Genomic DNA, 26,896 nt, shown 5'->3' with positions numbered 1-26,896 from the left:
GTCAATAAGTAAATTCCTAAAATTGTAGACTACACCGACCAAAAGTGTGGCATTGCCGGGTGTCTTTTCAGACCTTACTCTATCCATTTGCCATATGGTGAATGGACATGGTGGAGTTCAAACAAGTAGGAGGAGGATTAGACCAATTGACTTGCTCTGAAACTCAACAAGATTCCTGCCTCTAATTGTTTCTCCCTGATACTACAGGCCATGACTTCCTTTGGTACCTCAAAACCTTTTGGTCTGCATTAGAATATACTCAGAAACTGAGCATCGATGGACTATTGAAATAGAGATTAGCAAGATTTTGCAATCCTCTGGAGTAAAGGGGTATCAGACAATGCTGACATTTAGATGTTGTTTCCTCTGTTATTTATTATAATGTCCTGTAACCTCAACATTTCTCATCATTTTCTCCCATCCATTTCCAAAGTTCAATGACTCCTTTCTCATGATTTTCTGAAACCTGACATTCCATTACTATACAGGAAATCATTTTAGTGTAGGGAGAGATCTAATGAGATTCATTTTTTAATGTTAGTTGTTCTCTCTTGTTTAAAATGTTAGACACAGACTTTTAATTCATTATCACGCAGAATATTTGCAAACTACACCGGAGCCCTTTGAAAGTATTAACATAACCTATCTCACTCGTTAAAATCTTGAAACGATAATGTTGCCTTCCTGATGTCGGACCCGCTGAGGACATTAAATTTTGTGTGAAATCAGATTGTTCGCTGATGCAGCTGTGCTGAAAGCTGGTCTTCCAGACCAGCGAAATTGCAGCCCCTCCAACTGAAAGCAAACAGCTGTCTCTGGAGGCAGAGACCAAAGCCAGCTGACTGGGTGGTGGTGTTTGACACACAACTGCAATAAATGGGTTATTAAGGGTACTTGTGTTACCGCCAGTCGATGTTACGATGGCTGCGGTGGGCTGTCCTGTGCTCCACGTCAAGGATCAGGTGTGTAGTAATCCCCTGACAGCTGGGAGCTGGCTGAGGCAGCAGCTCTCTGTATGCAACAATAGAAAACTAGTGGCATTGAGGTTGTCATCAATAGATGGGAGGGACGCTCTGAAAAGAAACTTTCCTTTCCCTGCCTCTGCAGCCTGATCAAAGTATTGTTTTTTTTACAAATTTGCCCTTGTAACATAAGCTGTTGCACATTTCTTTGATCCTGCCTTTTTCTTTCATTCCTTTTTTTCCCCAGATGATAATTGAGCCCACCAGTCAGAAGCTGCTGCCAGACCCCCTTAAAGAGCCGTATTACCAGCCACCGTACACTGTTGTGTTCGAGCTGACAGATGTGTTACTGCACCCAGAATGGTCGGTAAGTCTCACAGCACCTGATTCTACAACACCTCCAGGCATCCGTTAGCAAGTGGAAGGAAAATGAAGAGAATTTTCTATGTTTTGTTTAAAGTAAAGTTTCATTATTCATTAAAAAGCCTTTTTTTAAAAAAACTATTTGACTGCCATAACTGCAACACATTATTATCATTAATCTAACTATACCTAACAATGTTCAGACCTATTTAATTGGCTTGCTTTTCAGATTAAAGCATCATGCCTAGTTCTTTTTTCAACACTGAAGGAAAAATGCTTTTTAAAAAATTTCCTAGGATAAGCCACAGGGTATATTGTGGTATACTGGTTACTAGACCAGTATCCAGAAGCCTTGAGCACATTACAGGAAAGAACAGATTAAAATCTGTAACTCTGAGGAAAGATGGGACAACACAGTGTTCTTCGAGTCCTGAGAGATTTAATTGAGTATTACAAACTTATCAAGTGTCTAGATAGAGAAAATTGTTTTCCTTAGGGGATCAAAATCAGGGAACATGGAAATAAAGTCATTGGTACAAGTAGTGGGGAGATGAAGAAAATATTTCTTACCCATAAGATGGTGGGGGTGTGGAACTTGCTACCTGAGAGAGTGGTATGGGGAGGGGAGAATTGCTCAGCATTTATAATGTATCTGGGTGTGCTGGACAAACCACACACAGCCTGCAGGTCTGTGGACATAGTGCTCAAAGGCAGGTTCAGTTTGGGTAGCTTTTTTTTTACCTGGCACTGGCACATTGCATCAAGTGGTCTCTATTTCGTGCCTGTTGTTTCGATAACTGTAGATCTAGATCCAGGAATAGGCCACCTGGCCCTTAGAGGCTGCATCAACAGTCACTGTGATGAACGTTTTCTGAACTTGCCCTCCACTCTCCTTGCCTGTTTACTGTAGACCTCATCTCCCCATAGGCTTCTCTTGGCATTAAGTACATTCAATGAATAATCCCTCATGTCTCTCTGAGATGGAGAATTCCAGTTCTCTGAGAGAAGAAATTCCTTTTCATCTCTGGAAAGGACGGCCACTCATTCTGAAACCATGCTGCTTCCAGATTCCCAATATTATCTCAAAGTTTACCTTGCCCAGCCTCCTTGAAATGTTTTGTTTCAATAAGATCACATTTCACTCATCTAAATTGCAATGAGTTTATGACCCACCTATTTACTTATATAAAAAAAAAAGCCCCTTCCCCATCCCAAGAATAAATCATTTGAACACCCTATGATCTGCCTCTCACTCTATTTCATCTCTGCATTAAAAAAAAGATTGCAAGCAAAATACCATGCTCCAGGTATGGTCTGATGTCCTGTACAGTTGTTGCAAGACTTCTAGACTGAATACTCCACCTCCTTGGAACCAAAAGAACTTAACTTTAAATAAATTTGGAATGTAAAGTTAGTACCATTAAATTTTAAACATTTAAATTTAAGCATACAGCACGGTAACTGGCCCTTCCAGCCCACCCCCCCCAACCGTACGTTTTGAAGGGTGGGAGGAAAACCACGCAGACACCAGGAGAACGTACAAACTCCCTACAGACAGCGACAGATTCCAGCCTGGGTTACTGGCGCTGTAACATTTTTGAAGGGTCGTGAAGTTATTTGATTGGTATAGAAATTCACCTCAGTCTTTCAGGAAGAAAAATCTCCATTTTGGTTTGGCCTCACTCCAGAGTCTTAGGGTTCTGCTCTCTGAAACATCCTTGCAAGCTACAAGCATTTAAAGGTGGGTGATTAAGGGTGGACTTGACATGAATGAGTAAATAAGAAAAAACAGTTGCTCTGTCTTAATCTTTTTCCACTTCTGCTCCTTTTCAGCCTGTTTTGTCCAATTACTTTTGCCATGCTCTACCACCCTTGCTTTCCTCAATTAATGGTTCTTTGTGTGCTTATCTCTTCACTCCAGTCTGCCTGCTACTGAGGGCATCAATGTTGTGGCTGTTTCCAATGCATGCTCAAATTCAGACAGCAAAATAGGGATTTTGTTCCTTCCCACCTGATTTCAGAGGTGCTGAGACCAGTTGCCATTACCTCTACTTCCAATCCACGTTGAGCTTCGACTCGACAATTTCGCAGACTGTGCAGTGACTACTAGTATCAGTGTGCTTAATTATTTCATTGAATCCGCTGAAACCCACACCTGTTGAGTGGGCAGTCCAAGGTAACATGAGCACCTGAGTAGGGAGCAGGTGGTTGCAGAGAGGTGAGGACTCCCCATATGCTGCTTTTCAGAGAGGAGGGACCACAGTGATCTTTATTACAGTACTTTTAAACAATGTAGAGGTATAATGAAAACAGTTGTCCTGAGGCAAGATGATGAGAACTTTTATAATTTAATATTCTTGGAAATGCTGTTTTATTATGTTACCTTGAGCTTGGAGAAGTTCTGGGTTCTCTCCTGGAAGCACGAACAAGTTGATGTTGGAAGTGCATTAGAGTTCAGATTAAATCTCTTCACACAAACCATTTCAAAGGGCTGGGTTGTGCAGTCACCCTATGTTTTAAACATTAAGTATAAAATGAGGGGTGGGTGTGGGTGACTTCAGCATGCTTTCAGTTATTATAGAAGACTCCCAGCTCGATGAATCGGAATTAGCATTGATTTGCTCATTTCTCTATGAGAAAAGTGCCATTTAATGGGAACATGTATTTCATATCTGGCCTCAGTATGTTATGAAAGACATAAGAAACAAATATTGAATGCCTCTGAGTTGTTTTGAATTGACTCAACGTGGTGCACTTTGTTTTAAAGGTAGATATGGGAGGGACACCATGAGAAAAAGCTGAGGTGATAGTGGGAGGGAATCGATAGGGAAGGGCATGGAGAGCTGGAGGAAAGGAGACAGAGGGAGGTCAGGGAGTGACCTAGAGGAATCTGGAGAAGTCGATGTTAATGCTGTCTGATTGGAGAACACCCGGATGGAGTATTAGGTGTTGCTGCTCCAATACACGGATGCCCTTGGTTTGGCAGTGGTTAAGGCCATGGATAAACATGTTGGTGCGGGAGTGGGGTGTGGAATTGAAATGGTTGGCTATTGGGAGATCCCGTCATTGCAGAGGACAGAGTGAAGGCAAAGTGATCTTCCAGTCTGAGTCCAGGCTCTCTAATGTCGAGGAGGCCACAGCGGGAGGACTGGATACAGTAGATGACCTCTGCCGATTCACACGTGAAGTGTTGCTTCACTGGGAAGGACAGGTTGGGGCCCTGAATGGTGGTGAGGGAGGAAGTGTGGGCGCAAGTGGAGCACTTTCTGCAGCTGCAGGAAACGGTTCCTAGGGGGCGATGAGTGGACAAGGGAGTCATGGAGGGAGCAGTTCCTGCAGGAGGTAGAGACGGGAATAGAGGGGAAAATGTGTCTGGTTGTAGTAGGTGGCGGAAATAGTGGAGGATGATATGCTGGATGCAGAGGCTGTTTGGGTGGTAGGTGAAGATGAGGGGAATCCTGACTCTGGTGTCTGGGACACCTGATGCCTATTGTCAAGGCTAATGCAACTGGTTTAAAAAATCTGCACCTTAGTTTCAAGAGATAGAAGATACTTTTCGGCAAAGAAGAAAATTGTGAAAAGTGTAAGTTATTGACCGGCTATGTGGTAGTATTCACAGGAAAACAGGGCATTTGTTTGTGCACGAGAGCCAATGGGATCCCTATTTGTAATATAAAGGCAATAATCAAGTAACTCATTGAAAACATTGCAAGATAATAATTTGCAAAATAATGATTTTTAGTGATGGTTCTTTTTGGTTGAGAGATAAATTTAGACGAGGAGAACCCCAATAATTTTATTTGTGTAGTACCATTGGATAGGGTAGCACAGTTAGCGTGATGCAATTTCAGCGCCAGCGACCTGGGTTCGAATCCGGCACTGTCTGTAAGTATGTTCTCCCTGTGTCTGCGTGGGTTTTCCCTGGGGGGGGGGGGGGGGAGACTCTGGTTTCTTCCCACGCTCCAAAATGTACGGGGTTGTAGGTTCATTTGGGCGTAATTGAGCGGCCTGGGTTTAAATGGCCAGAATTGACTTCTACTGTGTTGTAAATAAAACTTAAATTTCTTAGCTCACTGAATATGGAGTCTGGCTTCAACGTGTTTAAATTGACTCACACTTTCTGTCTTTGTTTTAAGTTAGTCACAGGCTGGCGGTTTAAGAAGAGGCCAGGTATAGACTACCTTTTCCAGCAGTTAGCGCCACTCTATGAAATTGTTATCTTCACCACGGAAACGGGAATGGTGAGTTTACCATCTAGTTTTGGATTCACTTCTTGTTTTTTTAATAATCTTTCTTGATCTTGTACCTCCTACACTGCTTCAGCAAAAACAGGTCGCAGCCCCCAGGACTCAACATTGAATTGCACTCCTTCAGTCAACCAGTCCTTTCTATTTGTTTCAGTTCTGATCTGTCAACCTTTTCTCTATTCACAGATGCTACTTGATCTGTTGAATATTTTCAGCTTTTCCTTTTAATTCAGGTTTCCAGCATCAGCTGTATTGTGCATTTCAGTTTCTCTTCTTTCTTCATTTACACTCTTGCCAGACAGGTCAGCCAGCAGTGAATAACCAGAAATCATTTCCCCCTCTTGGATGGCACAAAAAGCAACTGCAAGAGCTGGACAGCCTTGGTTTCAGCTCCATTGGACATTTCCTGTTTTCTCTGCCCTTCCCACTTTATGCAAGGTAAAACATTCCTTTTATTTTTCCACCACTTCAATTCCATGCCCTATTCCCATGCCAACATGTCTGTCCTTGACCTCATGTACTGTCCCACCAAGACCACCCATAAATTGGAGGAACAACACCTAATTTTCCGTCTGGGAACTCTCCAACCAGATGGCATTAACATTGACTTCTCCTATTTCTGCTAACCCACTCCCCATTCCCCCTCCCTTCCTTTCCCCTTGTTTTCTTTTCCTTAACTCTCCATTCACAGAGCTATCCTCCCTCCCCCCCCCCCCCCCCCCCCCATTGCTGGTGTGCCCTCCCTCCCTTATTCACCCATTATCTCCTGTCTTTGTGGTAACATGCTCCTCCCCGCCTCTGCTTCTTCCCCCACCCCCGCCTCACCATTTTGTGAATCAGTGGGCTGATATCGCCTCAAACCGTGCATCTTGGCGCCTCACAGTTTGGCGGGCAGCAACCTCCTTTGAAGAAGACCGCAGAGCCCACCTCACTGACAAAAGGCAAAGGAGGAAAAACCCAACACCCAACCCCAACCAACCAATTTTCCCCTGCAGCCGCTGCAACCATGTCTGCCTGTCCCGCATCGGACTTGTCAGCCACAAACGAGCCTGCAGCTGACGTGGACTTTTACCCCCTCCATAAATCTTCGTCCGCGAAGCCAAGCCAAAGAAAGAAGTTACGTACTAACTGTTTGGCCTGCGAGTTTCTCCAGCACTGTGTTTTTAATCTTACTTTTCTAGTCCTGATGGAAGATCTTGTTTCACTCCCCACAGGTGCTGCTTGTCCTACTGAGTATCCTCAGCTCTCTGTTTTATTACTTTTGCTTGATTAACTGTAGAGTCAGTGAAGGTGTTATAATAATGTAAGCATTTTCTTGTGTTCACTGAACTGTGGTTTGGTGTGAAGCCAGTGTTTGGGAAATGCCAGCTGAAAAGTAAATAACAAAAAAAAACTTCTGCAACAGATTCAGTCTCTAGGCACATGCTCACTACTAAATATTCAAAGATGTTCTTAAAGCAAGATTGCAAATGAAGTGATCCAAATCAGATGAACTTGTTCTGGAACTGAAAACAAAGAATGTGGAGTGGCAGGTTTCTGTCTGCTTGCAGGGGGATGTTTATTTGCTAACTTCTTGTTGTTACTAAACTGCAGCATGCTGGGCAGGGAATTAAATTCTAAAAAATGTGAAGTGATAAATTTTCCAGGCCCAATAAACCAAGGATGAGCGCAATGCTAGGTAGGACCCCAGAAATACAGAGGGGCCTTAGTGTAGAAGTTCCAAGCTTACCAAGGGTAGGGGCTCAGATAAATAATAAAGAATGCATTTGGGATATGCCTTCACTGGCCGAGAACAGGAAAGTTATGTTACTACATTAGATAGGCTATATCTTGTGCATTCTGTTGGGAAGTTAAAGCCACAGAACGCTACCGCGCAGAAACAGTAGGGCACTGAGGAGTGCGGTAGAACAGAGGAATCTGAGAATACAGATACAAGATTCCCTGAAAGTGGTGTCACAGGTTGATTGGGTCGTAAAGAGAGCTTTTGGCATATTGGGCTTCATTAATCAAAGTATTGAACACAGGTGCTGGAATGTTGTGGTGAAGTTTGGCCCCTACAGTCTGTGCTGAACCACCATCTTGCCTAGTCTCACCGACATTCACATGGACCACGCCCTCCCCGTCCATACAAATCTCTAAAATTTCAAAATCAAGCTCCCATTCACCAACCCATCTAGCAGCTCACTCCATACCTCCTCCACGTAAAGATCCCCCCAATGAACCCCCCCGCCCCCGAGCATTCCCCCTCCATCCCAATCCATGTCCTCCAGTTTCTATTCCACCCATCCCTAGTGGGAAAAGCCTGCCTATCATAATTCTGCACACCTCTGTGAAATCTCCCCTTACCTTTCCACGTTCCCAACCTGTCCACCCCTCCCCTCGACTCAGCTCCCCTGCAAATCTCTCTGGTCCTCTAATCCCGCTGACATCCTTCCTGCAGCTGGGCGAACAAAACTGCACACAATACTCCAAATTTGGCCTCGCCAAACTTCACGACAACATCCCAGCTCCTGTGTTAAATACTTTGTTTTATGAAGGCCCAATGAGCCAAAAGCTCTCTCTACAACTCTATCTACCTATGATACCATTTTCAGGGAATTTTGTATCGCATAGCTCTCTGTTCTACCACACTCCTCAGTGCTCTACCATATGTATGCACGACCTTTCTTGATATGTCCTTCCAAAATGCAACACCTCACACTTGCCTGCATTAAATTCCATCTGCCATTTTGCAGCCTTATTTTTTCCAGCTGCATCAATGTTCCCTCAGTGTGCGCAAAAATCTTAAGTCGTGCAAATTTTTTTTTCCTGTGACAAAAGTCTGTGCGCACTGAATGCTTGGGCAAATGTAAACTTAAAATTGTTTCAGGATAATTTTGGCCCAGCCACTCTCTCGTGGCGAATAAAACTGTATTGGCATGTTTTATTATTACAAATAGGATTGTATTCCACAAAGTAACATATTTAGTTAAGATTTTATTCTATACTTTGAACTACTTTGTTTAGTTTGTGTTCCATTAAATAAAAGATCATTGGGTTTTGTGAGAGTGACAGAGCTGGGGGAAAGGGGGGGAGGGTGGGTATATCGGAAACCGGAGAAGTCTATGTTAAGGGAGCCAAGACAGAAGATGAGGTGTTATTCCTCCAATTTGTTGGTGGTCTCAGTCTGGCAGTGCATGAGACCATGGTCAGACATGTCTGCAAGGAAATGGGACGGGGAATTGAAATGGATTATGAGGACCATAGATATGGTAGATAGAAGGAAATTTTTCCCCTTAGCAAGGCATTGAAAACAGAAGGCATGTTTAGGGTAGGGGATAAATGATTTCAAGGGAATCTGAGGAAGAAATGTTTCACCAAGGGGATGGTTGAAATCTGGATTGAATGACATATAACCATTTACGGAGTGGAAACAGGCCATGTTGGCCTTTCGAGTCCGCACCGGTTCACTGATTTTGTGCGCCCTCTTCAGGCATTGGTCCCGGTAGATCTTCATTCAATAACGATGGACAAATTCAATGCAGGTGGGAGCAGTCATAGAAATGTTTGTGAAAAAATAGAGTTATCCAGAATTCATGCAAATGGCGGCCTCGAGCAATTGGCAAATAAATAGGTAAAAAATATGGGTTTAAAATTGGTGCGGCCCACCGTTATTTCACCAATCACGCAACACACAATCTCAAGCGACCGGAAAATTCACTTATCTGGCATATTCCAATCCTCATCGGTGCCGGATAACATGGGTTTTTACTGTATTTAAATGGAACCCTAACATAGAAGATTGCCGCCTAAGTGCAGTAAAATGGGATTCCTATAAATAGCTGCTGGCCAGCATAGACACACTGGGCTGACCAGCTTGTCTCTGTGGACTCTGACTTAACCCTAACCCTAACTCTACTTAGCAGCAGCCCAATTACTTTTTGACCTTGCTTCGCAACCAGTGAGTAATTCCCGTGTCTCAAACACCTGATGTTACAAAACAGCTTCTTCCCCCTCCACCATCAGATTTCTGAATAGACAATGAACCACAGACACCACCTCGCTTTTTTCTCTCTTCTTTTGCACTAATTTATTTATTTATTCTTCAAACAGTCGTAATTTATAGCATTTTTTCACCGGTAATGCACAATGCCGCTGCTGTAGATGTAACAAACTTTGTGACACGTTCATAACAATAAACCTGATACTGATTTTAATGGTTTAGGAGAATTGTTATTCAGAGTGGTGTTTAAAATGGGCATTTGTATGACTTGAGAAGGCCACAAAATGCAAGCATCTTCGAGCGTGTATTTTCATTTTATGGCAAGCACTTACCATAAACAGAAATATGATAATATTTGTCTAAGTGATGCTGGAAAAGCATCATGAGGTGATAGATTGTGGTGATGCTTTTCCAGTGCTTGACAGGGATTACTCGTTATCACGAAATCCCCTTTCGTGCAGGGCACATAGATCCTTCCACTGAGGGAAGGAGAGCTGACCATGATTGCAGGTCAATCCACAGGACCATAAGGGTGGCAGAGAGGACCATCTTTCCCCAACCCCCCCCCAACCAATCAACGTGATCTACCGGGATCGTTATCTGAAGAGGGCGCTCAAAATCATTGAGGACTCCTTCCACCCTGCAATCGGCATCTTTCAGCTGCTCCCATTAGGGGAAGAGATCCAGGAGGATCAGAGCCAGCGCCATCAGGCTGAGGATCAGCTTCTTCCCACGGGGAAGTTATGGGGAGAAGTTGGACAAACTTGGGCTGTTTTCTCCAGAGTGTCGGAGGCTGAGGGGAGACCTGAAAGAGGTTTACAAGATTGGGTGGACAGTCAGAATTAATCGCCCAGGGATTAATTCGGGCCTGAACCTTGTTCAAAATAGCCTGTGAAGGAGGGCTTAGGCCTGAAACGTTGGTAATATATCTTCACCTTCTATGGACTCTGCGAGTCCAGCTGAGATCCTCCAACATTTCCGTGTTTTTACAAGAATCACTGGCCTTTCTGGCAGATCTTTAAAACAGCCATTCAATAAGATCTACTACCTGGTCTGTTATCCTGAAATTCCTTTTTCCTCCATCAACAACATTGGACAATACAGCACAGGAACAGGTTCTTCAACCCATATTTCTGTGCTGGACATGCCCTTTAAACTAGGCAACATCCTGGTAAACGTCTTCTGTGTCCTTTCCAAAGCCTTGGTTAAAGCGCCAGCGATCGGGACCAGGGTTTGAATCCAACGCTGTCTGTAAGGAGTTTGTATGTTCTCCCTGTGTCTGCGTAGGTTTTCACTGGGGGGTGGGGGGGGCTCCAGCTTCCTCCCACCGTTCGAAATGTACAAGAAGTGTAGGTTAATGGGGTGTAAATTGGCCGGCATGGACGCATGGGCCAAAATGGCCTGTTACCATGCTGTGTGTCTACATTAAAAATGAAAAAAAAAGACAATATTTGAAAAGAACGATTGAATCTGCTTCTGCCACCCTTTCAGACAGCTTATAACAGAATATTACTCAACGTTTTTCAAAACATTCTCATCTCCCAATCATTTTTTGCCAATCACTTTATTTCAGACTTTTGGACTTACTGCTTAGTCTGTTGAACTTGTTTCATCAGTCATAGATCTTTACCTCCTATGGATGCTGCGAGACCTGCTGAGATCCTCCAGCATTTCCATGTTTTTACTGCACTCACAGCATTGGCAGACTCGTGTTTCACTCCAAATAAGAGATTCTCACTCAGATATTCCATATTTCTTGGGTGGCCACATGGCTAAAGGCAACCTACTTAAAGCTCATTTGTACTTCTGAAGGTTCCATGGCAGCAGCGGTCAGCAGAGTCTGCTCTTCTGTCCTTAAGCCCCGTCCTTTTCAGTAGCCCCTCTGCCCTTTTCCCCTCCAACCAGCCTCACTCTCTTCAGGGTCACAGATTGCTCATTCAGTCACAATCAATCTCCATCCAGTTTAGTGACCCTCATCCATGACTGACAAGTCCCCTTCCCTGATTCATGGGCTCTTCACCAACATTCACAACATCCTTCCATTCTTGCACCAGACTCTGCTCTCTCATGGTCAGTTCTCTATGTCCGGCCACTATATTTTGTTTTCAGGTTAGGTGATGTATATGTGTTGGGATTGGTTTTATATTGACTCACCTCTGAGTATGCATTCAGATTAGTTGTTGATATCTCTTCAAATTTATCCCTTACAGACAGCATATCCATTAATTGACAGCGTGGATCCACATGGATTTATCATGTATCGTTTGTTCAGGGATGCGACTCGCTACATGGACGGTCACCACATCAAGGTATTTGCCCCTTTCCTGATTTTATACTTTGCATTTGTGGAATATTAAGAATGCCTCTACAATAGGGTGTGAATTCCTAGGTGCTGAAAACTTCTATAAGACATTTAATTTGGCAATGAGCCAAATCTTCCTAATCGTTTTGGCGCAAGCTGCTAAGTTGTTGAATAAAGTGCTTTGGCTGGTGTAAGAGCTATTATCCCTCAATTTGAACTGTCACATATTCCAGTTTCCAACGTGGAGAAAACACTGCTATTACAGATGGGGGTGCTTCCACTGCCATCCATCGCCGTGAGATAGCCACTAATGAGATCGTACTCAGAGGGAATTCCAAAGCATTTGAAAACCAGAAAACTGCTGGCTATCTGACATCAAAGCTGAAAGTGCAGGAAACTTTCAGTGGGTCAAGCAACAGCTTATTTCCTTACGAAACAGAAAGAGGCCATTCAGTCCATTGAGTTCATGGCAAGTCCCAGAGGGCACCCATCAGTCTTATTCTCCTAACCCAACAGTTATTTTTTTTGAAGTTTGAAATATTACTGCTTGATCTGCTTGTATTATGGACTTTACCTGCTGAATGTTAATGTGAAACTTTATTCAAGGGAATGCTGGAAACTTCCAGTGTAGATGCACTTGAAAGGAAAGTAGTTGATAAAAGAACAGGGAAGGTGTTGGCAGTAAACATAGGTGAATAAAGATCCCAAGTAGCTGCTGCCTGCACCAGCTCTTCAGCCATGCATTATTTGACCTTATCCTCCTCTTCCTACCCTCACCACCATGTGGCACGAGGATCGTAGCCATAGAGGTCCTCATTTTTAACCTTTTATCTCCCTCTATTCTCATTGCAAGATGTCCTCTCTTTACCTGTCTATGTCATTGGTAACAACACGGACCATGAGCTCTGGCCTGCTCACCCTTTTCTTTCAGAATGTCCAGCACCTGCTCCAAGACACTGCCAAGGAGGCAGTGCACTATCCCATAGTCTCATGTGTGGCCACAGAAACACCTGCCTTCACCCTGACAGTACATTCCCCTATTATTACTACAAATCAAGACTTTGGCCATTAATGTGGCCACTGCTGAGCTTTCCTTTGGGAGGCCATCAAAAGCAATATACTTGTTAGAGAGGGCGATAGCCTTAGTAGGGGACTTCAGCACTGCCTGGCTTTCCTTGTTGGTCATCACATACCTGTCTGACCGAACTTGCACGTGCCCTCTTCTCTCAAACTCATCCATAACACTTTCTACTTCCTATATGCTTCTCAATGAGTCCAGCTATTGCTCCCTCTCATTCATGTGGTCTGCGAGGAGCGGCAGCTCGACTCACTCTGTGTCAGTGTGGTTATCAAAGATATTCGTCTCCTCCTTGAACTCTCACATTGCACAGATGGTGTACACCATGCCACTCACTGCCATTTCTACCTCTAGAGATAGTACTGGGTTAAAAGAAAGAAAGATGAAAGACTTTGCCTTGACTTACCTACCGTGCCTTGTCACCACTTAGCCACCTTGTGAAGCCTCAATCATGAAAGCCTCTACTCTTCGACCTCAAGCATAGCACTTCTACCCCAATACAACTGCTTTCAAAACTCGTCAAACAAACCTGACTCAACGGGCAATGTTTTCAAAGCTCCTTTTAAACTCATTAGAGCCCTGTTTCTACAAACTTCCGTTTCTACTTTCTATAACTCATTTCCCATCTTCGTTTTAAACTCACATTGGCCCCATTTTCCACACTCCCTTTAAACTTCCTGATCCCCCTGCTCAGTTAAACCAGCCATTCTCAACGGGGACCACAGCACATTTGAGTAAAAGCCTGGTTTTCTTTTCATCTCGTGTAACAGATATTTTCAATGTTTTTTTAAGCAATTGGTACGAGAGAAGAAACCAAAACTTGACTGCTTCACAGGGAAGGGGGCCCTTAAACTTTGAGCAGAGTCCTAAGGGGAATGTAGCCCAAAAAAAGGGTTGAGAATGGTTGGTTTAAACTCAGTGAAGCCCTGTTTTCCATGATCCTTTTTAAATCACCAGGGTTCTCTCTTCCCTTGCTCCCTGTAAGCTCACCAGGGTTCCATTTCCTGCATGCTCATTAAGAACACTAGAACAATTATTATACTATTATGTGGTTCTCTTTTGATAAAAGGTGAACAAAAGGTGTTTTGGATTATTAACAGAATTAATAACTTGTAGTTTGGCAAAACAATGACCATATGTATATGTATAGATCCTGTATCAGGTTATTGGAGTTTTCTGTACTCATTTGATGTAGATATTCAAAATACTGAAATCTCAACTAATTTTTGATTCCTTTTTGGAGACCCCTAATTCTCTTTTTGCTTTGCCTGTGATCCTCTTAGACTTTGCAGTGTAGATTTCAGATTTATTGTCAGAGTATATACAAGGCATCACATACAACCCTGAGATTCTTTTTCCTGTGTGTGAGGCAGAATGACCACTTATTGGCAGTGGAAAAAAAACTTTTTGTCGTACACATATAAACAAATAAAGACATGTAAACAAACTGACTGTGCAATACAGAGAGAGAAAAATCAATAAAGTGCAAAAGTGAGAGAACTTTAAAAAGACTCTGACTGAGTTTGATGTTGAGGAGTCTGATGGCGGAGGGGGAGCAGTTGTGATGGTTTCTGAACCTGGTGGAAACCCAGAGCCCAGACAACCTTTTCCAGAATCAGGAGATTTTAATCAAAGAATTCTGTTTCTTAAGTTTGAAGGGCGGCACACTCAGTGTAGCAGTTAGCGCAATGTTGTGACAGTGTCAGGCACCAGGGTTCGAATCTGGTGCAGTCGGTAAGAAGTTCTCCCCATGTCTGTGTGGGTTTCCTCCAGGTGCTCCAGATTCCACCCACCTTTCAAAACGTACCAGGCTTGTCGGTTAAGTGGATATAATTGGGCTCGAGAGCCGAATGGGCCTGTTACTGTGCTTTTTAAAATATGAACTTTATCTCAGTGTTCGATAGAGGAGGAAGACCTTTCTTAGCAGCAGATGTGTAAGTAAGTGCAACTACTTCAGTCAGAATCCAGCAGCATCATCGGGGAGATGAGGAAATAGAGAAATAAACAGCAGTGTTGGAGGAACTCAGCAGGCCTTGCAGCATCTACAGTGGGGAAAGATATATAACTGGCATTTTGGGCCTGAGGCCTTCTTCAAGGTATACCTCAGGCCCGAAATGTCAGTTATATTGCTTTACCTCCTGTCGATGTGGAGAGACCTGTTGAGGTCCTCCAACATCTCTGTGTTTTTACTACAATCACAGCTTCTGCAGACTTCCATGTCTCGCTCAATAGAGAAATAGAATCTTGTTTGTTCTTGTAACTTATAGTAGTCTTTAAAGGGTTAACAGCCTCAGTAATCCTCTGTATCCCATCTGTCTGTTGCCACTAGCTTCAATTCTACAATATTTACAAAGCAAAAGTTTATAGATGAATTGGGGGAAGGGGGTGTGTTGGGGGCAGACGAGGCAGTGTGTTGCCCATGTTCTGTAATCTGAGCTTCCCCTGAAATGACCATGTCTACAATAGTATGTGTGGCCTGCATTATTACGAGCCTTCTGCCTTTGCTTCCCACCTCCCATCTGTTGGCCTGTGGCACCCAGGGAGCCTTTTGGAGCACACAGCATCCCCTCCTGAAAAAGACTGGGGCTTGCCGAGAGCAACGGCAGTGACAGACCTGCTGTGTAGTTAAGATTACGATAGTTTAAAGACTGCTAGTACTATAACCATAGTGTTAGAGGCTGATTCCCCAAAGGACCTTTTCATTTCCAGATGAAAGACATGCGTAGTTACAGCCACGAGTGCTTAATTACATATCAATGTCTCTTCAGTACAACTGTTTGTGGCATTTAAGAAAATTATGTAGACTGGTGCCAAATCTCTTGTCCACATCTCACTCTCTGCCTACAGACTCTACACCTTGATCTTTGTTGTGCCCTTGCTATTTGCTTTATATTTAGTTTATTCCTACATCCACATTTTTTGTTAATTCTCTGTAATTTTTTACATTTTAAAAAAAAATGTAAGTTTAAATTTAGACATACAGCACAGTAACAGGCCATTTCGGACCACGAGCCCGTGCCGCCAAATTAACCTACAATCATACAGTGGGAGGAAACTGGAGCCCCCGGGGAAAACCCACGCAGGCACGGGGAGAACGTACAAACAACGCGGGATTTAATCCCTGGTCCCAATCACTGGTGTTGTAAAAGCATTGTGCTAACCGCCACGCCAACCGTGCTGCCCCTATTTATTTGTTTTTACTGAAGTTCCATCTTGTACATTTTTAACCAACAAACTGTACAATACACTTGTCTTGGGGGGGGAGGGGGGTGGGGTGGGGTGGTGTGGCGAGGAGTGAATTGTATATAATAGATGTATAAAGTAAACAGTTATCTGTTCATCCAAGTGTAAAAGAAATAATCAGACTCAGAGAATGTCACTGTGAGTGGAAATTTAATCCAGATTTGGAATGCAGAACGTTTTACTACCTCAAAACTCCAAGTGTTTCTCCCCCCCAACAATTCGCTTGCTCCTTTCTTCCTATAGTATTGAGATAGAGCTCTACATTCCTCTAATTCTGATTTCTTGCCTGTTCCAATTTTAATTGCTCCGTTAGGAACAGCCGGCCTCTGCTCTAAAGTCTGGAACTCTCTGCTGCCTTGTCCCTGTTTTTAGAATCGTTATATTGCCATGGCACAATTTGGTCTGCTGAGTTCATACTGGCTTCTTAGAGAAATCCCATCAATTCCCCTCTCATATCCTTGCAAATTATGCTTTCTGATGTGTCTGTGCAACTTCGTTTTACTTTCATGTTTCTTTGGTCACTTATCTCGCTATCTCATTGTTTTGATGTTTCTTGGTGCTTCTAAATGTCTTTTTTTAGGAACAAAAAATAGAAAAACCTCCTAAATCTGTCATTGTGGGTTGCATGAAGCCCCTGAGACCAGTACTCATGGAGTGCTGCACTGACCCAAGGTACTGTGTTCTCAATGAGATGCCAGGTATCAGAATCGAGATGCGAGACGGTGCCAAGGGCGCTGAGGGCTTGCTGTTCGTGTCAGAGGTTTGGATTGCTGATTGTTTAGACTCAAGGCTCTGTGGCTGCAGGAGCCCTGGAGGTGAATCCGTGGACATTCAATGACTCTGGTGGGGATGCTCTCCTTTTGCTTCTCTTTGATTGTCAGATGCACTGGGCAATTTGTGCTGGTGGTGAATCTTTCCTTTGCGGTGAGACTAAAGGAAATTTTGTGTAATGTCACATTTCCATCACGAGGTGATGTCAAAATAGCAGCCTCTTTCCTCAAAGACCCCAATCACTCAGGTCATGCCCTCTTCACGCTGCTACCATTGGGGGGAAAAAGGGACAGGACCCTAAAGACGAGCACAAGGACAGTTTCTTACCCCCTGCCATCAGATTCCCGAATAATCAATGAACCATAGACTCTACCTTACTTTTCATGCACTTTTATTTTTTTATAGTAATGTCGTAAGATGGTTATAATATGATTGTTTGCCCCGTGACGCTGTTGCAAAACATCGAATTTCATGACTTGTTCATTACAATAAATTCTGATTCTGATGACATGACAATAAAAGAATCTTAACTCTTAAAACTAGGGCCAACGTCCTCTGGAGGATGCAAAATAAAACTCCCAAGATATTATTTAACTGAGATCATAGGATTTCTCCTAGAAATCTTAATCAATTCCGCATTCCTTTCTTATCACCACTTCATTTCATACATCTATGTTTTAAAAGTACTGGAGGCTGTTCTATTACATTTTGCACACTGGAACCTATTTCTGTAGCAGAAGACTGGCTTCTCTCAGCAGGCAAGCTGGGGGGAGAGTGTAGTGAGTACTTGAGCTGTGATATTTTTTGATTTAAATTGTAGAATTTTGGCGCAGAGTACTGCCTGTAGTTTTGGTCTCCATACGTGAAAAGATAAAATATGAAAGTAAACTAGCCAGCAACATAAAAGAGGATGCCAAAAGATATTTTCGGATATATAGAGTAAAAGAGAAATGAGAGTGGTCATTGAGCCACTGCAAAATGACACTGGAGAAGTGGGAATTTTTAAATTTAGACATGCAGCACAGTAACAGGCCTTTTCGGCCCACGAGCCCATGACGGCCAATTACACCCAATTGACGTAACTTCCGGTGCATTTTGAAGGGTGGGAGGAAAGCGGAGCCCTCGGGGAAAACCCACGCAGAAACGGGGAGGCCGAATTCGAACCCCAGTCCTGATCGTGGGTCTGATAACAGCGTAACCCTGACTGCTTCGCCCACCGAACCACAGAGTGGGGAACAAAGAAATGACGGATGGACCAAATACCAGACAGCAATGTACCAGAAATTCATGAGAGTCAGGGGTCAGAAGTGAATGTAGTCGTTCTTACTAAGGAGAAGGTGCTTGGGAATCTAAATGGGCTGAAGGTGGACAAGTTACCTGAACTGAATGGACTACATCCTAGGGTTCTGAAAGAGGTATTTGAAGAGTAGTGATGTTTTAAGTATCACCAGAGCGGGGAATAGTTCCAGAGGGCTGCAAAGTTGCAAATGTTAATCTTTAGGAAGGGAGAGAGGCAAAATATAGGAAACTATTGGCCAGTTAGCCTGACTTCAGTGCAGGATTCTTGAACCCATTATCAAAGATGAATTTTTGAGATACTTGAAAGCACAAGATAAGTAGGCTGAAGTCAGCACGGTTTTCTTTATCTTGCTTGACAAATCTGTGGGAATACTTCAGATTAATTGTCAAGAGTATATACTACATACACGACATCAAATACAACCCTGAGATTCCTTTTTCGTGCAGGAGTAGCAGAATTGCCACTAAATGGTACTGCAAAAAAAAAAACTTCATAGCATAAAACATGTCAACAAAGAACTGCAAACAAACTGTGCAATACAGTGAGAACAAAAAGAAAATCAATAAAGTGCATAAGTAAGAGTCCTTAAATGTCTCTGATTGGGTTTGTCGTTCAGGAATCTGATGGTGGAGGGGGAGCAGCTGTTCCTGAACCTGGTGGGTGCGAGTCTTGTGGCCCCTGCACCTCTTTCCTGATGGTAGTAGCGAGAACAGAGTGTGGATCCTTGACGATCGCTGCTGCTTTCCGACGCCAGCGCTCCCTGTAGGTGAGCTCAGTAGTGGGGAGGGTTTTACCCATGATGTCCTCAGGGGTGTTGGTGTTCATACCAGACCTCGAGGCAGCTGATCAGCACATTTCTTCCACAACTCCTTTGAAGACTAACAAGCAGAACAGACAAAGGCTATGAGGTGATCAAGTTTAGCCATTGGTACCCTCACTTACTGCTAAGTAAGGTAGGAGTACATGGCATTACAGGAAAGTTAGTGACATGGCAGAAGATTGACTGACTGGCAAAAGGCAAAGCCTGAGAATAAGGGGCACCCTGTCTGGCTGACTAGTGGTGTTGTGCAGGAGTCAGTGTTGCGTCCACTACTCTTCATGTCATATGTAGATGATTTAGATGACGGAGTGGATGGTTTTGTGGCCACGTTTCCAGATGATACAAAGATTAATGGAACGACAGGTAGTGCTGAGGACGCAGAGAGTCTGCCGAGGGACAGGACAGGACTGATTGGAGGCAGAGCGGTAAAGCATCAGTAAGTTGATTCCTGGGATGAAGCTGTTGAGGTGTGAAAAAAGGTTTCTGTTTAGAAGAGTGTAAATTATTGAAGTATGTAAGGTTCTGATTCTGAGTAGAATGGTTCCTGAAAGACGTTTCCCTTAATGAGATGATCTAAAATAAGGAATTGGGCATTAAAATTGGAGATGAGATGCATCTTATTTTCTCGATGATTCACGAATCTTTGGAATTTTCTGAACCTGAAAGAATCAGAGGTTGTCATTGAGTAAAGTGCGAAGGTCCGCAGACGCCATGATTGAAGTGAAGGGAATAGGGTGCAGAATTGAAATGGCCGGCCACTGGGTTGTCCCTGTCATTGATGTGGACAGAGCGAAGGTGCTCAGCGAAGCGACCTCCCAGTCTGCGTCCAGTCTCTCTGATGTAGAGAAGGCCACAATGAGAGCACCGGATGCAGTCGATTATTCCCACAGATTCACAAGTGCTCCTAATGGTGGTGAGGGAGGAGTTGTGGACACTAGCATGGCATTTCCTGGGGTCACAGGAGAAGGTGCCAAGGGGCGATTAGTGGGAATACACTAGAGTTGTGGTTCCCCACTCACGTACGATCTTAAGTAATACTAACTACAGAGCACCTATGGGATCCCATGTGGACCTAGTTTTAATAGTCAATAGATTAGTTAAGTTGCTTTGTGAGACTGAATGAATGCAACCTAGATTGTATACCTAAAATGGATGAGAGGGGGGGGTGGGGGGGTGGCTTGGGAGGAGGGAGGGGGGGGGGAGAAAAAGTCACTGTAAATGTGTGAAAAAGAAAAAGTGTATATCATGGCTATTGTGATTTATGGTGTGAAAAATAAAAAATTAAATTAAAAAAAAAGTTGCTTTGTGAGTGGGGGGGGAAAAAAGGTTGAGAACCATTGCTTTAGAGACTGCCATTGAATGATTGACAGACATTTAAGTCCAGGGGTTTGGTGGAGCAAGAGTAGCAAAGTCCTATTGAATCCAAGGTTGGTTCAACCAAGATGTTAGAAAATTTTGGAGCAAGCTTGAGGAGCTGATTGACATAGTCTTACATCCATTTCTTAGGTTCTTAAGGCAGGGTTCAAATTGTGGATGATGTCTTGCCTGTGTAACCGACAGCATTCTCTTGTTTTCATCGTCTCTCCTTCAGACTGCAAGGCAGCCTCAGCTGTGCTGGGGTTGCTTTAATCATGGGCATGATAAAGTAAATGTGGCAAGCCTACACCTTGACATGAATAGAGATGGAATTCCAGGCTTTCCGCAAGAATGATGTGGAAAGTAGCAAAATCTGAATGAGAACTAGAACATGCAGTCAATCTCGACTGCTTCTCTATGTTCCATCATCCTTTCTTCTAAATTAGGGGTGCCCAACCTTTAATTTTTAAATTTAGACTTGCAGCCTGGTAACAGGCTATTTTGGCCCACAAGTCTGTGCCACCCAGTTAACTTTCTCGTGGGCCAAAATGGCCTGTTACCAGGCTGCATATCTAAATTAAAAGGTTGGCCACCCCTACATAGATCAATTCCACTGAACCCCCATCCTACCACACACTGCTCAACCACCCCACACCCTCCCCAAATCTCTGTGAGTCCCCAAGACTATGAGGTGATCATGTTTGGCCATTGGTACCCTCACCCATATCTTGAGATGCTACACACTCCTCAGTTATCTTGCTCACCAGCGTTGTCACAACTGTTCATTTCAATTGCAACTCTTCCATGAAAGTACAGGTACTCCCCGACTTGAGACCTTCAACCATCTTCACATACAACTGAAATTTTTTTTTAATATAAAATTTACCCAGATTATGTTGTATTTAATAAACTATAACAGGGATACAGGGCAGGTAAGAGCCAAAATGTGCACTCTTGTCTTGTTAGTTGGCATCTCAGGGTCCCTAGGCTGGTCATGGCCATCTTGATTCCTGTGCGCATGCGCAAGTCTTCGGTTGGCGCATGCACAGTGGGTTTGCGTTTTGGAGTTTGGTTGGCGCATGCGCAACAGTTAAGTTCACAAATTCAATATCATTAGGATGCGTAATTCTCACATGTGCACCAATCAAACTCCAAGACGCGAACCCAGTGCACATGCACCAACCAAAGATTCGCACATGTGCACATGAATCAAGAGGGTTGTTCCCAGCCTACAGACCCCAAGTTGCGGACTAACAAGATAAGCATGGACCAGATGTGGAAAGATTTGCCACGGTTGATCGACAAATTCGGGAAGCTTTTAAGTTGTTATCGTCAAATCCATGATGAAAAAAAGATTCGATTAAGACTTTGATACTCCACACGCATAGGCAAAATTCCAACTTGCATGCATTTCGAGATACAACCAATCCTTTGGTCCCAATTACGGTCATAAGTCAGGGAGTACCTGGATATTTATTCAAGAGTATAGTTAATTACAAAGAGCTACTGTATAACAAGTTGTGTTTAAAACCACAACCTCTTTGTAACAGCTGAGATAAATTGTATTTTTTTAATTTATTCATAGGATGTGGTCATTGCTGGAAATTCTAACGTTTACTATCTGCCTGAACTAAGGAGGTAGTTAGAGGTCAAGCATTAGATGTCTCGAGTCACATGGAGGTCAGACTGGATTAGGATGCCAGACTTCCTTTTCTGAAGGACATTAGTGAACCAGATGGTTACTGTTACAGGGGCAACCTTCTTATTAAATTATGCATTTTTAAAATTATTACTTAAGTTTTTACCATAAGACACAGGAGCAGAAATAGGCTAATCATCTAGTCTGCCACATCATTCAAACATGAGCTGATCTATTTTACCCCTCAGCCCCACTGCCCGGCCGCCTCCCCATAACCTTTGATGCCCTGGCTAATCAAGAACCTATCAATCTCTGCCTTAAATGACTTGGCCTCCACAACCGCCTGTGGCAACAAATTCCACAGATTCACCACCCCCTGGCTGAAGAAATTCCTCCACATCTGTTCTAAGTGAATGCCCTTCAATCCTGAAGTTATGCCCTCTTTTCATAGACTCTCCCACCATAGGAAACAACCTTTCTACATCTACTCATGTTCATTCCCCAGCATCTATAGTGGGTTTTAACTCATGACCCTAGATTAGTGGTCCAAAACTTCGACTGTGCAGATTCTTAATCACTTCCATATTGGTATATCCAGTACTTTCCAATTTAAAATACAGGGTATCTTGGGAAGTCATTTTCTTTGTTGAATGTGTTCTAAACTAATACAATTTAATCATCAGTATGCTTTATAAAATTTTAATTTAATTTAGTTATACAGTGCAGTGACAGGCTCTTACGGCCTACAAACGTGTGCCACCCAATTGACCTTCAACCCCTGTACGTGTTTTCTTTTGGAGCATGGGAGGAAACCGGAGCCCCTGGGGAAAACCCACGCAGACACGGGGAGAACATACAAACTCCTTATAGACAGCACGGATTCGAACCCAAGTCCCGATTGTTGGCGCTGTAATAGCATCACACTAACCACTATGCCAACCACCTCGCCCATAATTTGTTTTTTTAAATTAATCATTTTTTGGTGTCAAAGTTTTAAAAATTGTAACGTTATTACATCATAGAATAGATTGAAGCATCTCCAATGGAAAGAAAACAAATCTACATTGATTATTTTAGACCAAAAACATGTTTCTCCACTTCTGTGTTCTGATTGGCATGCATTGCCCATTATGGGTCAGGGCTACACAGTCTGGTTCCTTGATAGAGTTATGTCCTGGTTGCCAGACTATTCAGGGGTGTGTGCATTATTCGGAGAATTCAGAGTAGTACCTGAGTTCTTCAGACGAGGGAAGGACCCATTTTGGCTTTAATTCTTCGTTGTAATTGCATTGAAAGAATTTACAGTTCAGCCAGTTTACAAGCGTGCCCCATCTTATCACTGGAAGATGGGAAGAAGTGCAGATCAAGTGTCTAAAGCATATCCATTAATCATTAGACAGGATTTACGATACGGTGTTGACATAAACAATATAGTTGAAAGTGACCTTTCAAGTGCGTGTACATATATTTATATATTATTCATCACCCGTTATTTGTAGGCTTTCAGATAACTGGAACAATGTTCTTGATAATTACAAATCATTGCATTCAACAGCTATAGTCTGAAGCCCTCATTAGATGCAGGGGCAGAGTGACAGTGGCTTCCAAAGCCTCCCATCACCCATCTGCCGCCTGACAAAATGCTGCTCTGCTGCCTTCATCACTGTGCAGTTTCTGGCCCTGTCAAAAGTCAACCTGCGCCAGTAAAACCATCAAACAAGAAGCCACACTGGTGAAACTCAGCGTATCTGTCTATATAGCTCCTATGTATGCCGACTGTACAATGTCGCCATAAAATGACAGGCTTCCAGTGATGTGTGCAGTCATTTGTATATTGATCAAGATCTTGGTTTGCCTTGATTTTCCTTTTTTTAAGGTGGGTATTACCATTTTTAATATACATTTGAAAATTAATTTTTCTTATTGATGGGTTAACTTTTCCACATCCTTGTAGCAATTTCAAAATGTTACCCAGTTTCCAATATAATTTCTGACTACACCTAACTGGAAAAATAATATCTCTAGAGCACTTTTTAATTATATATAATGATAGCTGAAAATAGGATAATTTAGTCAAATCTTTTATCATATGAAATGCAAAGTATCAGGCTCTTTTTTTTTATACCATCTAATCCATATTTACCTCTGTCTTTTATCACTCAATCTCAGGGTTGTATGTGATGTATGTTCTCTGACAATAAATCTGAAATCACAAAGCCAAGAAAAAAAATTGATTGGGAATAGCATTTACAAATTGCTCTACAGCCATACTTTGTGTATTGACACTCATGCGTCTTTGAAATTGTACTTCCCTTTGCAAAATGAGTCTTTAGATGTCGGCTGGGAGACACCCAGCAATGGACTTTGAGAAGCTGTCCCTGCTTGCATCCTATCTTGACAACAAAATGCAAATACACTATCATTTGGGATTCTGCATTCTGTCATTTATTGTGACGCTGTTAAGTCTGATCTATTTCATGATGTTTCCTCAATGTCTTTTGGGCTATCCAGGGTGGGTGTGTGGGTCTGTGTGCACGTAAAAACACAATGCTGGATAAACTCAGCATGTCAGACGGGGTACTTTATACAGCAAAGATATACATAACCAATGTTTTGGAATTGATCCCATCATCAAGGTACTTCTTTGTGTGTGTCTGTGTATGATTTTGTGTATGTCCAGTGATTTTGACAAGACCTCAAGTCAGATTGTATTTCTTATCCAGTGGCATGTCATATATGTTGACGTTTTCACCCATTGGCACTCATCCAATTTCCACGCATTACAACAGTCTTACTTATTTCATTGTGTCTCAATGCATCTTAAATGTAGTGATTGTATCTGAATGGAGAATGAAAATTCCGAACTCTCCAACTTCAGCAAAGACATGTAGGCTGGATAAGGCTGCAAAGAAAATGGAGTGAGCCATGGTAGTGGATGCTGCCCAAGACATCACTGGTAAAAACCTTCCCCGCCATCAAGAACCTAAAGGGAATGCTGAGTCGGAGAGCAGCAGCAATCATCAAGGATCCACACCACCCAGCACACGCGCTGTTCTCGCTGCTACAATCAGGGAATTAGGTATAGGTGCCATAAGACTCACACCACAGGTTCAGGAACAGCTGCTCTCCCCCTCCACCATCGAACTCCTCAACAACAAACACAATCAGGGACTCATTTTAGGACTCTTACATTTGCACTTTATTGATTTTTTTCTCTCTGTGTTGCACAGTCAGTTTGTTTACATTTCTTTATTTGTTTTCGTGTGAACATTGAGTACAATTTTTTTTGGACTACCAATACATGGTAATTCTGCCTCGCCTGCAGGAAAAAGAATCTCAGGGTTGTATGTGATGTCATGTATGTACTCTGACAATATATCTGAAATCTGAGCAGTTGTCAAGGCACATTGAAGTCAGTGCTGAGAGCTGGGCAATAAATGGTTGACAAGGACACTTGTAGTAAGCAGAAAATGGAAGAGTGATGGTGGGGTTCAGAGGCTCAGTGCATCCTGTTGAACCTTGTGTTCTCAATGAAGGTTGTTGCAGGATTGCCATTGGGACTGATGGAGTAGCATTAAGCCTTGAATGGTGGGCTGAATGTATTCAAATTTCAGATTGTCATACATGCTATTTGTGTACAATCTGCTTTAATTTCACCTTGCAATCACAGCAATCGGGCAAGGATGTGGAATTTCTGATGAGTTTTAAACAGGATAGATATAGTCTTGCCAAAGTGCGAAGGATCTTCGAGCTCTTATACAACTTGGTTTTGGAATGTTTGTTAGAAAGGCACGGCCACTCTCGGGGGTTGGGGGGAGGGGGATTGAGGATAAAGCAGGGTGGCGTTGGCATACATGTGTAACCCAGATGATGTCTCCGGGAGAGAGGGAATTTGTGATCTCATGGAGTACAGTTGAGATAATAGTAAAATTGGTGTGTAGAAAACGAGCGAAAGTTAGAAAGGTTACCAAGAATTTTTAAAAATGATTGGGTCTTGGTGGTAATTGTTTTTTAAGTTTTAAATTTTACTTACAGCACAGTAGAAGCCGATTCCAGCTATTTAAACCAGGGCCTTCCAATTACACACTACAACCCCAAACATTTTGAAGGGTGGGAGGGATATAGGCTGGTAGAGTATATTTTCTTGCATCCGTTATATATCGCCGCAAAAATTAAATAAACAAATCAGAAATTTCAGACCAATGTTTTAGATGCAGCACTGAGGTGGGAACCTTTCTACATTCAACCTCATCATGTTCCAAGATGCGGCCCTTCTGGGTAGATCTGGGGAATTTCCTAGAACAAATTATAGGAAAACATTTTCCACAAAACCCAGAATTGTTTTTTTACTGGGAAACATCATGGGCGTAAGATCGACAGTGAAGCTGTCCAAATTTCAAACCCAATTTGTAAAGATCACTTTGGCAGTTGCCAGGAAATGTACAGCAGTTATCTGGAAGTCTGAGTCGCATCTAGGAATGTTATGATGGAATGCGGAAATGCAAAGTTGTGTTCCCCATGAGAAAATCACTTACGGTTTGAGAATCAAATATGTTTACGGCAAATAGCTGTAAATCTTTCGTTTCCTCCCCCCCACCACCCTTTCACTTCGGAGCACCCTGTCTGTTCTCCTCCCGTGGATCGAAGAGCTAGATAATTTAAGGCCTGGAAGGAGGGTGGTGCATACCTGACAGCCTCTCATCTTTTCCTCTCTTTTTAGTCTTGTCTTGAATAATCCTGTTTTCTTGCTCTCTATTTTTTTTCTAATTTTCTTTTTCTCGGGGGGGAGGAGGGGGGAGAGGAGGTACATTTAATTATAGTTAGACATACAAC

At 42.9% G+C, this 26,896-nt stretch overlaps 1 protein-coding gene across 3 annotated transcripts in view; it reads left to right on the top strand.

The window, feature by feature from the left end:
• The window catches only part of timm50 (translocase of inner mitochondrial membrane 50 homolog (S. cerevisiae)), a 149,160-nt gene that overhangs the window by 110,267 nt on the left and 11,997 nt on the right, over positions 1-26,896 (top strand). For all 3 annotated transcript variants that reach the window (XM_069909404.1, XM_069909403.1, XM_069909402.1), the window contains 3 exons: positions 1,210-1,329; positions 5,462-5,566; positions 11,765-11,863. In XM_069909404.1, the coding sequence (XP_069765505.1) occupies positions 1,210-1,329; positions 5,462-5,566; positions 11,765-11,863 (324 nt within the window). The remainder of the gene's footprint in view (positions 1-1,209; positions 1,330-5,461; positions 5,567-11,764; positions 11,864-26,896) is intronic.

The sequence above is a fragment of the Narcine bancroftii genome, chromosome 13 (assembly GCF_036971445.1).
Source record: "Narcine bancroftii isolate sNarBan1 chromosome 13, sNarBan1.hap1, whole genome shotgun sequence".
NCBI lineage: Eukaryota > Metazoa > Chordata > Chondrichthyes > Torpediniformes > Narcinidae > Narcine > Narcine bancroftii.
The sequence above is the reverse complement of the archived record's forward strand: the minus strand, read 5'-3'. Positions and strand labels throughout refer to the sequence as shown.